At 39.9% G+C, this 13,222-nt stretch overlaps 1 protein-coding gene across 13 annotated transcripts in view; it reads left to right on the top strand.

Annotated features, from left to right (window-relative positions):
* bru3 (CUGBP Elav-like family member bruno 3) overlaps window positions 1–13,222 on the top strand; it is a 590,175-nt gene that overhangs the window by 66,760 nt on the left and 510,193 nt on the right. For 9 of the 13 annotated variants that reach the window (XM_034323656.2, XM_034323651.2, XM_034323654.2 and 6 more), the window contains exon 2: window positions 1,387–1,469. In XM_034323656.2, the coding sequence (XP_034179547.1) occupies window positions 1,387–1,469 (83 nt within the window). Of the gene's footprint in view, window positions 1–1,386; window positions 1,470–7,997; window positions 10,075–13,222 lie in introns of those variants that run through there. The other 4 variants (XM_076691010.1, XM_034323662.2, XM_034323657.2 and 1 more) reach the window with 4 other exon arrangements.

Below are 13,222 nucleotides of genomic sequence, written 5' to 3'. Positions count from 1 at the left end.
TTTTCGATAGAATTATTTTTTTTTATCGTTCAACCGACTGCACTTAATTGAAAAGTTCTTTTGCACGATACGATACCATTTCATGCTTCGACATCGTTCACCTAGGATCGTTATTATGGAAGTTTGAGCGAAAATAATTCATTCTTTTACCGTAGGATTTTGTTTTTTCATTGGAAATAATGTATTAAGCGTCAGTAATGCTAGTGTCAGTGAAACATTGAAGTGTGACTAATATAGGGTTATTTATATCAACTGGTAGATAACAGGCACATTTGAAGTAGCGAGGAGCTTGCGTGAGTGTGACGTTTGCGGGGGTGGGTAAGCAGTTTCCGTCGCTACATTGATATTATCATCCGACGAAGATGATAGCGTGGCGAGGAGACGCGTGTAGTATATTGTAGAACACGATTCATCAATTTATTGTGATAAAACAGCAAACAGTAGTTCAGGATTAAAAGTGTAGTTGAACACCCACACAATCGTTGCCAAAACAGTTGCACTTAACAGATAGCATTTATTTTACTATTTCAAAAAATTACGTCAACATTTTTGATATCCTCGTATTATTTATTTTGCTATAAAAGAAATATAGCACTGTTTCTTATTAAAATAATTTTACAGTAGAAATTAATATCGAGAATTGATCACTGATTTTGTTAGTGATCTCATTCTGAATTCATGCCTGGAATCAGTGTAGGCGAGGAACGATTTCTACGGAGGAAAAACTTTTCCCATGGAAACGTCACGTTCATTTCCCGTACGATAAATCGAAAGTCTGAAGAATTCAGTCGACTCGGTGGCTGCGTGAGGCACGGACATTTCCGTCGACGCGCAACCGCCCCTTTTGCTTGACGCGGGGGTTGCTTTCTCCTGCGTCGTAAAAATTATAATGCCAAGAGTTCCGTTAATGCGGTCGTGCCAGTAATTATGCGGCGAAAAGTTTCAATCGCTTCTATCTAATTACTGTGACACATTGACTGGCGTCACGTGAATAGTATAAGGTGCAAACGCGTGCGAATTCGCTACGCGGTGGGTGCACTTTATCGGCTTCCAGATAAAGCTGTCGCAAAGATTTTATTTCGTTCGATACTCGACGATACCCCTATCACGATTTTTCTACAAAATTTTTTTATATATCAATTTGAAGGATAAGGGTTGATGCTTCAGACTTAAAAATAATTTTTGGAATAAACCACGTTGATTAAAAATGTTTAACCCTTTGAACTCGATTTGTTTTCAGTGTTGTTACGCGACAATTCGTGTTTAATTTAAGTCGAATTAAATAAAATTTATGTCATTTCCAGTATGGCATACGAGTTCAAAGGGTTGAATGTAAGCTTCCATTTCAATTACGCTTTAATTAACCATTTCTTTTTTCTGTTTCAGGCTGTGCATTTCTCACCTACTACAGTCGTGACAGCGCAATCAGTGCCCAGAACGCTCTGCATGAGAAGCGGACTTTACCAGGGGCAAGTGTTTACACTTTTACCGTGCAATTTGCCTACTTTCTGACTCCTTGCAATTCAACGACTCGATTTATCTTGTGTGGATCTTATCAAAATTCTTCTTGATAAGGAGGAAAGTCAAAGGAAATACCTCATAAATATCGTAAATATTACTTTAAGAATTCTTGAAAATTTGTGGAGGGATTAAAACCTTCCCCGGTTTCCATATTATTCTTCATTTCGTCTCTCCCTGTATTTGAAACTTGAACACCAGCAATTTCGCTGGAAGCTTCATCGAATGGCCATTGAACATGTACGAAAGTTAACTTCCATAATTCTTGCTCGACGCAGTTTGACGCGAAAAGAAAAAAAAAAAAAAAGAGGGGCAAAGCTGCAGTGACGTTAACAGATACTTATCGCCGACGGAGCCGTATGGCGCTTTCCAGGCTAATTCCGGCGATTCACCCCGCGATCCGGAATATTAAAATGGCCTGGCGTGACAAGTTAATCTCTTAACGCCGAAAGGGTAGTTAGGAAGGGAACAGAGGGTCGATGGTAAGGGTTGAAAGGAGAACGGGAACCGAGGGGTCGATTCGCAGAGTCCACGATGTATCATCAGACTTTGCTTCCTAAATGCCAGGGCTGGCTACGCGTATTCTTATTCCCCTGCAATATGAGAATTTCATGTCACTATTTTTCTCATTGAAAGACTCGGAGAATTCGTCTGATGATTCATTGTGGTTGCAAAGATATGAGTCATAATTTCTGTCTGTGACAGAAAAGGAAAAATAGGTGATCAAGATTATGCTTTTTAAATCTTTACACAACGACGAATGAATGTTATTATTTATTAACAATTTTTATACAAAATTTAAGTTTCAAATTTAGTCATTTCAGATGTGGTATCTTGAAATGGGTGGGGTAAAATGAATTATTTTTGATAAATTTTACAATAAATACCATACAATTATTAAAAATGTCAAAAATAGATAGAAGTTGTTCGAATAACTTTCCAATTACAATAGTGCAATTGTTCTTGCCTACATCTATAATCGTCCAACGAGACGAGTCAGGATATATGTTTACAAATTCACGCGCTTGACGCATGGCCGGAGCTCAGTTGTCTCCAGTTCTTCAAACGTTTCGGTCGAGGTTTGTGTACTGTGAGCCGGGCCTGCATCGAGCACGTGAATTTCTACACATTTACTGTCTACTCTCGTTGGATGGAGTATATTACTGTCAATTTAGATTTCAACGAGTCGATAGATCACGTTGTCCATGATTAGTAAATTGCAACATGCACGAAACAGTGAGTACTGGAATACCCTCTAATTAGGTACCTTTATTCGAAGGGTACGTTAGCTAGCCGAAGCGGAGATAGCCGGTCGTTACGTCGGTGGGTAGGTCGTCGGGCGGGGTATTTTCGAAATAAATCGTCCACTTTGTAGAATGTTTTCAGACCAAATGGACCATAGTTCTCCGAAAATTTTCCATCGATCGTAGCCGTAGGGGCTGAAAAGTACAAGCGCCGGCATTGAGCGCTGCTTAACTGCCAGAGCAGTGCCAACACGCCCCTTCCCATTATCCGAGCTACCCCTTGGAAGTCCGTAGCGAGTACTGGCGTTATGTTTCGTTAATCTATCCCCGAAACAACGCAGCTACGGGTCTTGGCACTGCTGCCAGCGGAAATCGTTTTAAATGTTATGCCGAGAGATGTGCCGGGGGCTTGGCTGAGTTATGACTTTATGAAGAGGCAGACGCGTATAGCCCGGATACACACGCATTTTTTCCTGGTTACGCGTTACTACCTACCGGTGTACGTTCACCACGCTGGTCAAGTAGAAAAAAATATCCTTTTCAATTGCTTCGTGCCTTCCCATCGACGCGGTCCGTTTCGAGATTTTTGAGAATTTTATCCTCTCTTCGCTCGGGACGAGGATATTCTTCTCTAGTTTATCCGACGAAGGTGAACTTCTCTAAACTATTTTGAAAATTTTAGAAATAATTAGTATTAATTTGATGGTTAAAAGCTTCTTTCGGTCTTCATATTTTTTCCACCATGGAAGAAATATTCTTTGTTAAGATTAAGAGGTTTTAATTAGAACTAGTGTTGGTTTTCACAATTCTTTTTAACACTCTTGAATTCTATCAAATTTTTAAATTCATCTGCACCAGAAGGTAACAGTTATCTCGTTGAAAGCTAACTTAAGTCCTGTTGTAATAGTTAACAGGCACCCCTGTACGAGTATCCTCGAATACATATTAAAATGTTACTCTTGTTTGCTAAAAGCAAGCGGAAGCAAAAGTTTGCTGCAAACAATAATGTAATGAGTTGTATGTTCTACAATTACTAAAACACAAAACTCGTTATCACTCGAGTAGAATCCAGAAGCAGAAGCATATATATTTGCAGGAACTTCATATATTTTTGTATCTACACTTAAAACCTTTTCGAGATATTCATAATTCAGTGTGCTGTTAATAATAATTATTATTTTTAATGAAAATTCGAGCACAGTACGTTTTAATTACACTTCAATCGTACTTTTAAAATGACGGAATAACATAATTTATCATTGTTCGAAGTTTCAACGCTTTCGAACCAGAGATCCGAAACTCTCCTTGTTTATCAGACATCAGAAATTTGCCGGAGGAATCGCTGAACTCCGAGGGAAGTTCGAAGTTTCCCGGAGTCTCGTTCACGATGTTGGTCAAATTACCGATTGACCGGGTCGAGTTGTAATATCGGAACGCACCTGAGACCATAACTCGAGCAAGCAACGGACCCTTCATAAACAGGCATCGCAAGCTGAACGGTCCCGCTGTGTAAGCAATAACAATGCCCGTGGCTAACCGGCTATACTTAGCTCGTGCTTACTGCGGAAGCGATCGTTGCACGTGCGCACGCGCTTGTTCACGCTCACGCGAAAGTACGAAAGAAGAAAGTTGTATTTGGTATCCCACTTCCGGTCGTTATCGCGATACCTCTGCCGCGGTGCGCTGCTGGCGTGTACAAGACTCACGTTCAGAGCGGCTTCTTTGACGAATTGGCCGGGCTATTTGATTACGTCGAAAATCATTTTTCTCGGGAAAGTTAATTTTAACGGGGCCTGCGTTTCTGTTGCACGGAACTCACCCCCTCCGCTCAACCCTTGTATGACTTATAATCTCGGATCGTCGTTTCGAAAGTTTCTTTCGTGCTCGACGGGAACGAGATTAAATTATGCCGGAAATTGGAGCTGAAGGTACGGAATTGTACATCTGAAATGGGATCCTGAAGATCGAAACAAGAGGGTTCCGCTGTAATTTTCACGTGACACGTTTCATAGTTTGCTATCCATTTATTAAATGGGAATTTGTTAATTAGAACGAGAGCTGGACTTGGTTTATATAAAACTGTATGCTTAAAAGACTGTGCTTTTTAAAGAGCACAAACTTTGAATAGTAAAATTCTAAATTTTCTAATTTTCTAAAATGATTTATAGATCAACATTTTTTTCTGGTATAATTATCTTCTATTTTAATATATCTTTAATGATTATTTGTTAATATTTCCATCCTCTCTTTTAGTAAGTAGTCCTGTTAGGTTGTCCTAAAAGTAATTCAGATTTTGTTTTTATAATTTTGAAAATTTCTTTGAAAATTCATCGCTGCCAGAATAACGAAATTTCATCTTGTTGCAAAAGTTGTCGATATTCTTTTGATTCACCGTGGTTTCTTGATGCACCATGATATCCATCAGGGAAACTGAGGAACATTACAGAGTATTACATTTACATTTAGATACAGAGATTGCTTCTGATGTTCTAATGTAGGAAGTTGCATATCCGGTATGTTTGAAGTGACGAGTTTCACGAGCTCTTAGTCATCGATGTAGTAGTCGCTATTTCCTTTCCTATTCTTGAGCCTGAGTCATCAGCCGCTTTAGCCCATATCAAAGTTGAAATCAATATTAGTGAATCGGGAACAATGGTCCGTGCAAAACGAAAATAAATCTGCAAAATTTATTGCCCATTAATCAATTCTAATTTTTAGTAAAAGTAACTTTTATACTGAACAAAATTCATCATTTATTCCATGCTAAATTTAATGCTACTGCTCTTTTTAGATTTGCATTAAAATTAAAAAAAAAAGATGTAACATATTTCAAGTATTATAAAATGAAAGTGTAAATTGGAAGAACAACAGAGTTAATTAATATGAAATCAGCAATATAAGTTCCTTAAAAACACATTAGTCTTGAACTACGCAATCGCGTGATCAGCTGAGATCATCACGATCCTTATCGACATTTCGATGGACTCGCTTTGATCGAACTTTCGCGTGTGAAACAGGGGTCACAGCGAATATCACTTCTTCATCTCTGAGAGTACAGAAAGGAACCAGCTTGCAATGCCCTTTAGGTAAATTACTGCTTAGTTGCGTCGATAAATCTCAATGTACTTAAGCGAAATTAAAGATCGAGGTAGCCGAATTCGTTTCTTTTTTTCGGCAGAGGTAGATAGATGTCTTTCTAGGACCTACTCTTTATCGAAATTGAAAGCACCGCGCTTATCTTTCTCTCCTTTCTCGGTGGCTGATCTCAGATGACTTGTTCTACTTTCTTGCATTATGTACAACGTGTCCTGAATTTGTCACAACGCTGTACTGGTATATTCTATAAATAGAAATATAAAAGAGATGGCATAGATTTGTGAATGATTTATTAACTTATTCTGAGCAATTAATGACAGAACTCTGGCCTAAATGCAAATCATAAAAATTGCAAATGTGATCTGAAATAAAATTATTAATATCCAAGCTCATTTATCAAATCGATTAATTTCATAAAATAAAAAATAGAAAAATGAATGAAACATAAGAAGTTCAGGATCAATCGTGTGCTTTGGTAGTGAAACGTAAAAAAATTTTAAAAGTGGAGTTAATCACTTTGGCCTGTGAACGGCTGATATATACTTTCCACAGAAAAATCTACGAACATCTCTCACGATAAAGCCTTCCAGATTTAATTCCTGTTTATTTGCTTTTCTCATAAGCTCAGCCTCCGGCTTGGTTGCAATGTTGCTCTAGCCGACCCCAACATTAACAGATCGCCAGATGTTACTGGTGTTCATTGGTATTCCACCGGCGACAGAAAAATTCTCATTCGATTAAAAATATAATGATCTTTATTTAACCTTCTCAAATTAAAATTCGAACGTGTACAATAATAGCACTCTATACTTTACTTTAGCATTTAACGAATGTATTTAACTGACTATTAAGTTCTTGTTGAAATGAACATTAATATGAAATTCATTTTTGATATCTTCATCAATCCTATGTTGTTCAATACAACTAGTGAATATTTAATCATTAGCACATCAGTGACATGAAATATTGAGGTATAATAATTATGAAAGCTACTGGAATCATTGTTATAATTCATACAATAGCTGATACATAAATATCTTCAACTATTTATGGACACAAAGAGAATAAATGAAAGACAATTTTTAGCAATTAGAAAATTAAAATCTGAAAATAATTAGTCTCCATTTCCATTGCAAAATGTTACACCTTTGATGAGAGCTATTCATTTATAATTTTTCAATTTATTTTTATCCACTGTATTACAACGTACCCTAAATGAAGCTATCATATGTTCTCTCAGATATAAAAAAGGAAACGCAAAAATTAAAGTGTCGGATTGCACGAAACGTGAAATCATCGAACTGTTAATAAAAACAAAGAAACCGTAAACTCTTCCCACGTTGTTCGGCGAGCTGCATTCGAACAAAGCGAACCCCTTGAATTTCGACGTTACCAAAAGAGAACCATTAATCTCCGGTTGTTGGTTCGATGTGATCGAAATCCCATCCTTTTCCATCTGGAAATTAGGAACGGGTTTAAGTAGCGAGTACGTTAGGAGGGCGCGATAAGGCACGGTGAAATTTAGGCGGACGGATTGCGCGCCGCTGACAAATTGGCGGGCAGATTTACGAGGGTGTAATTGGCGTTGGTGCGCTATGGGGGTTTGCCGTCTCGAAGGAAAGAAACGTTGAACTCCGTCGAGCATTCAACGACGGCCGTCGAGCAACGGGGACGAGCTTTCAGTTCTACGCGAATTTGCATAAGGAGTACGATACTTAACGCGTGCAAGGGAACGGAGTAAAAAGCTTTTGGTCGGAACACGTTCGCGAGCGGATACGAGCGAAAGTAAAGAGCCGAGCAACTCGGACCGGGCATTGTTTGCGTTCCTCCCTAACGAAGTTTTTGCAACTTTTGCATGCAGCTCCGCCACCCACGAGCCCGCTGAAATTTTTGCTACTTCTACGTGTCTGATCGTTAACTATTCGTAATTCATTAACACTTACACTGCTATACGAGTCACGAATATAACCGAATGAAATATTTAAGGAACGGGAAGATTTCAAAAAAATTTTTTGAGGATATTAATATTATGAGTTCATTATTTATCGAGTGAATTTTTAAGCATAGAGATTTTTAGATAATTTGATGACTTTAGTGAATATTTAAGTTTGATTTAAGTGGTTAATCTTGCACATACATAATTTTTGAATCACTAATTAATTTAGCAGTAATTTTCATTTTATTAAAAACTTGTAAAATGGTAGCAATACAAGCAACTAGCATTATACACGCTCACGTGCGTACTCTGGAAATAGAACGTGGTAGAATTAGAAATGGTATTTCTACGGTCTGCTTAATGTACACGTAGACTCACAACTTCTTGTTGAAATCTGATTACCTAGAATTATTTCCGAGAATAAGGAAGAAGGACCCTTTACTTCACGTCAAGTTATAGCTAAGTTTAATGTGTAGAGTTTCTAGTTTCATTGTTTCGTTGAAAGTTATGTAAAGAAGACTATCTTGCTTGGTATTAGAAAAGCTTCTGTACCAATGAATTTCTTTAGAAACACACACAATTTGAAGTTGCATTTTGAAAAAGGGCTTTGGTCATTTCTGTGCTTGCACCAATAGACTTCACGCGAGCAAAATATCAGCAAAATTCTTGATTCCATCTGCATCTGAAAAATAATTGGGTCATAGAAAGAAAATTGGATTTCACAAGAGAACGACTCCAAATACCAAAGTCATTATCTTGACTGTCACAACCAGATGCCAATTCAATTGAAAACATTTGAACCAGCAAAAACTAAAAATTTCAAAGAAATAAAATCTCCAAAATGAGAAAGCTTGTTCAAGAAATAGGACCATTATTACGATCCGTACTGTAAGTTTGATAGAAAGCATGCCCCGAAGATGACGAAGATGAGTCCTCATATTAATAGAATTGCATCGTAAATTAAGTTATCGTAAACTGTTAAACGTAAACAGTATCGAACCAGCGGTATCCACGTTTACACGAGACCCGAGTGTGAATATTTCAGTCACGGATCCCGTCGCCTTGGTGCAAGCAGACCGATCTCCTTTATATTACATAATTATTATGTAACGATTATGGACGGGCGTGGTGGAGTAGCGTGGCTATCAAATAATTACGAGGAACTTTCCATGATTACGCCTCGCGACGAGGGGTCGTTTTTGCGATGGCAAAAGACGCGAAGACGGAGAGAAGACGTGGAAGAACAAGAAGAAGGTGGAGGAGTTTTAGGAGGGATAGGATGGTAATGGTAGGGGACTAGAAGTAAAGGAGGGAGTGATTCCGGAGGAAGCAAGCCGAGTGGCGACGCCTCAGTGACCGAGCTTACTCTCCCTTGTGCTTTCGTTCGCAAGCGCGGGCTTGCGAGTCCTCGTTTTCCCTCTATATAACCGTATGTATATATATATATATATCTGTCTACTCTCGTCCCTCTTTTATCTCTCGTCTGCGCATAAAGCCGCCCATTTCTACCCTCGTGGCTGCCTCGTGGACCTTTCGCTCCGACTTCCGCGATACGGCCCTGAGAATAAGCCAGTCGCAGTTATACGCGCCCTTCCGTGCCGTTCTTTTGTTCCTCATTCTTTCTTTTGCTTTCGTCGGGGTTGCTACGTATCAGTCACCGCGTCGTTCCCGTGAAAATTACCAGTGATTTCTTGCCTGTTCGAGAAATTCCTGCCGCTGAAACGTTGTCGCGTGAACGAGGAGGATCGTGCGGCAGATTTCGTGGCGATCGAGGGAAACGTGGCTTTAGTGCCGTGCGAATCGTACCGACAAGGTTCACGCTCTTCTTTCGCTGTTGATCGCGTTCGAATTCGCCAGGAACGCTCGCGGGGTGTGAATAAACAACGAGAGGAAAGAATGCGTGTTTACACGCGATTACCCGCGCCGGCCGCTTGATTTTTAACCACATGCCGGGACAAATTGAATCGCGCCAAAGTGTTTGTGAAGTATCAAAGTGAAGCGGTGCTCCGAATAGTGATTCTGCGCAGTGATTCGTTCGGAGTTTCAACGCCGGCTATTCGGGATATCCTGTCTGCTAGTTCCAACGAATGGTCACCAGGAAGGTTCAATTAACCGCGCGAATCTTCACCCTCGTTAACTATCGACGGACTTTGTTTATTCGTAAGGAAGTGTTTGTGCCTTGTTAATCGTCGAAGGTGATCGCTATTTTTCTACACTCGCATCATGGTCGATTTTATTACCTACCCGGAGATCTCCTACCTCTACGATGAACTTATGACGGTACGAAAAATTTTTCATTCATTTTTTTTGTAATTTTTCATTTAGGATTCGTACGAATTAACGTACTACGCACAGTGTTATCGCGCACAGCTTGTATCGTTATTCTTAGCCGTTGAACGTCGCGATTTACGTTTTATCGTACGTGTAATGCGTCATTATTAACGACCAGGAAACTACTATGGCCACTAATTATTCAGAACGCCACCGTGTAACAGCTGCAAGTCGTTGCCTTCTATGGCTCATTCGGAGGCCATTAATCCTGCGAGGGCGCGAAGGTATTCTCGTGCTAATGTGAAACTATTGAGCAAATATATTGCCAGCTCTACTAAATACTATTCCAACATATCTATTAATATATTTCGTCATTTCTCACTCTATTCATTGATGTCATTCCGTTCTCCTTTCACGGCTAATAACCGCGATCCCTTGGATCTGTTCGTCGTCAGGATACAGTTTGATATATTCGCAACCGAGCCAGGAATAATTTCGCGACTTTGAATGGGAAACTTTGATGCAGTTGCAACCGCTTGCCTTGCAATTCGACTTAGTCAGCTTAATGTTTGGACAACTCGGATCATACTAATTATTCCGGTAACAAAGGCATTCCTTGCCTCTGTGGTATCAATTTTAGACGATGCTTTTCGTAGTTAAGCTTTTGAATTTACATTGGAAATACATTTTTCGATTTAGGGATTGTTCGATGATTTAATATCCATTGTTAAAGTGGACCTTGTTTCCTAATTTACGCGCCGGTACGATGATTTCAGAACGTCGAACGAACGTTAGATCGACGAAAATATCTTCGACTAACCTCTCTTGCATTCTATATAGGCTAGGAAAACTGTTGGGAGGAATAGAGTATAATTTTAAATTTTTTAATAGAGAGTTGAATTATTCTGTAAAAATGAAAAAGAAGAGTTTTGATCTGAAAAAGAAAATATGAAGTCTAAAAATGTATGTACCTACCTAATATAATATTAAGCATAAAAAAGAGTGCTTTTCACGTCGGAAAATAGTGAAACGAAGAAAGTGTAAGCGCACTAGAGGAGGCAGAGACGCGTTACACCTGACGAAAGTAGTATCAAAGCCTTTTCTTTTCACTCTCTCTCTCTCCGGTGTTGCGAGTCTCTGACAGTTCCATTAGCATAACTCGGCAGCTGGCCCGTCTCGAAAACAATTACCCATTAAAATATGAGCCGACACCTTTTCGCTGTTCAGCCGGAAGGATCTGAAGCGAGAGTTTTTAGCAGCCGCGAGACCGCGTGGCCTGGCCTATGGGGTAATTAATCATTCGTACGACGGGATCGTAAAAGATTCACGTACGACCCCAAGGGGGCAAAGCCGGACTCTGTCGTTCGTGTCTCCGCGAGATCGGCCGGGATGATGTAAAGGGAAAGGTAAGGGATAGGTATAGGCTGGGGGTGAACCCTCGCCACAAAGTGGAACTACTTTACGGGAATATCACTTTGATCCGACGCTTAATGAACGATGGACCGAGCTCGGTAAGAGTACCCAGACTGAATTTAATTAGGGCTCTCAACCTTGCCGGGTCGAGAGCATGACGGGATGCCGTACAGAATGTGTGCACGTGGGGAACGGGAAAGAGAAATAGAGAGACAGAGCCCGGTCGGGGTACATGATAAAAGCTTGGATGAAGCGCGGCTACGTACGGTGGAAAGCGAAGGCTTTTCCCTTTGAGAATGCACCGGCATATCCGTACCAGAGCGACGATCATAGATGACAATACCAAGGACTATCCGATTGTCATGCAAATCATGAAGCGAGGCAGAGCTTATTGACTCGTGCGTGGCCTGCTCGTGGTTCATGTCGAAGAAAAAGTATTGCCTCTTTAAATGGCACAGCTTGGCTATGGGTCATCCCAAGATGAATCTTAGAATTTAACTTCTTCAGCCTTAAATATAACTCGAAACTACCCCTAAGATAAAATTTTCCACGCTGATGGATTACAGTTTCACGAATAAGCCTATTAACTTTTTATTTTGATAAAGCAACAAATGTCGAGCCTTTGATTTTATTAGTGGATCGTGGTTGATAGTGGATCTACCACTTAGAGAGGCAATAGTGTAGTTTCCGCGTGGCTGGCCAAGCAATCGCGTTGTCCTGGCGTGTAATTGGAAAAAAGGCGAGCGGGAATACGTGGACGGGCAGCCGTTCAGGAAAATTGAAAATTCCGTGCGTCGATAAAGGGTCAGAATTCCTAGTGACCTGATCAGGCACGCCAATTTGCAGAGCTTTGATTCTGCGGAGTAACTCGACGCTCTGACGGACGCTTTTACTAGGAACGGACCGGTCCCCAGAGGGAGGGAGCTCGATTCCAACGATTCGTACTTCGAGGGTTTGATAATGGTGACGTGAAATTGCTTTTATTTTCGCGCCTATGTTCAGTCATTCTCCTCAATACCATATTCGATTTTATAGAGGATGATATTGTGCGTTCAATTATCAATAATTTAATTAAATATGCAAAAATATACATAACAAAACGAGGTAAAAGGTATAAAAATAATATTGTCGGTGATAATGTTTGACAATGATTATATTTCATACTGCAAAATTATAAATAAATAGTATATTTATAACTGCTTACAGAAATACAATTTTATAGTATCGTTTTTTAATAATAAAATTATTTTCTAGCAATACTTTTAGTAAAAAACATTTCAAAATATTCAACCGCGCGCCAGAAAATAATGTTTCCCTCCGATAATTTTTTATTACAAAATCGTCTCGCTTATTTCTCTTCGGTTTCTTGTTCTGAAAAGGCACCGCCGCGATCTCTGATATCGGCCATGACGCGCCTCTTCGTAGTTCAGAGGGACAAGAACGGGCGATCACGAAACGGAAATTGAATGCGTTCCTATGACGGAAAATAATGTCCCACTTTCAGAAGTTTGATCGGGCGAAGCTCGTTTCACCGAGGAATCGCGACGGCATTCGACTATTTCTCAAATCGCTCTCCAGGATCAACTTTCGCCGGAGTGGCTGGCATACTTGCGGACACACGCTGGGAGGCCGGTTGTGGAAATTGAGAAAACTTTATTTGCCTCGGTGTAGTCATGGAAAACATCAAGACGCGGAAAATAGGAATCGCGAGAAAATGTTCACCACCGAACAAGAACGTGCCCCT

The sequence above is a fragment of the Osmia lignaria genome, chromosome 11 (genome assembly GCF_051020975.1).
Source record: "Osmia lignaria lignaria isolate PbOS001 chromosome 11, iyOsmLign1, whole genome shotgun sequence".
NCBI classification, from domain to species: domain Eukaryota; kingdom Metazoa; phylum Arthropoda; class Insecta; order Hymenoptera; family Megachilidae; genus Osmia; species Osmia lignaria.
The sequence above is the reverse complement of the archived record's forward strand: the minus strand, read 5'-3'. Positions and strand labels throughout refer to the sequence as shown.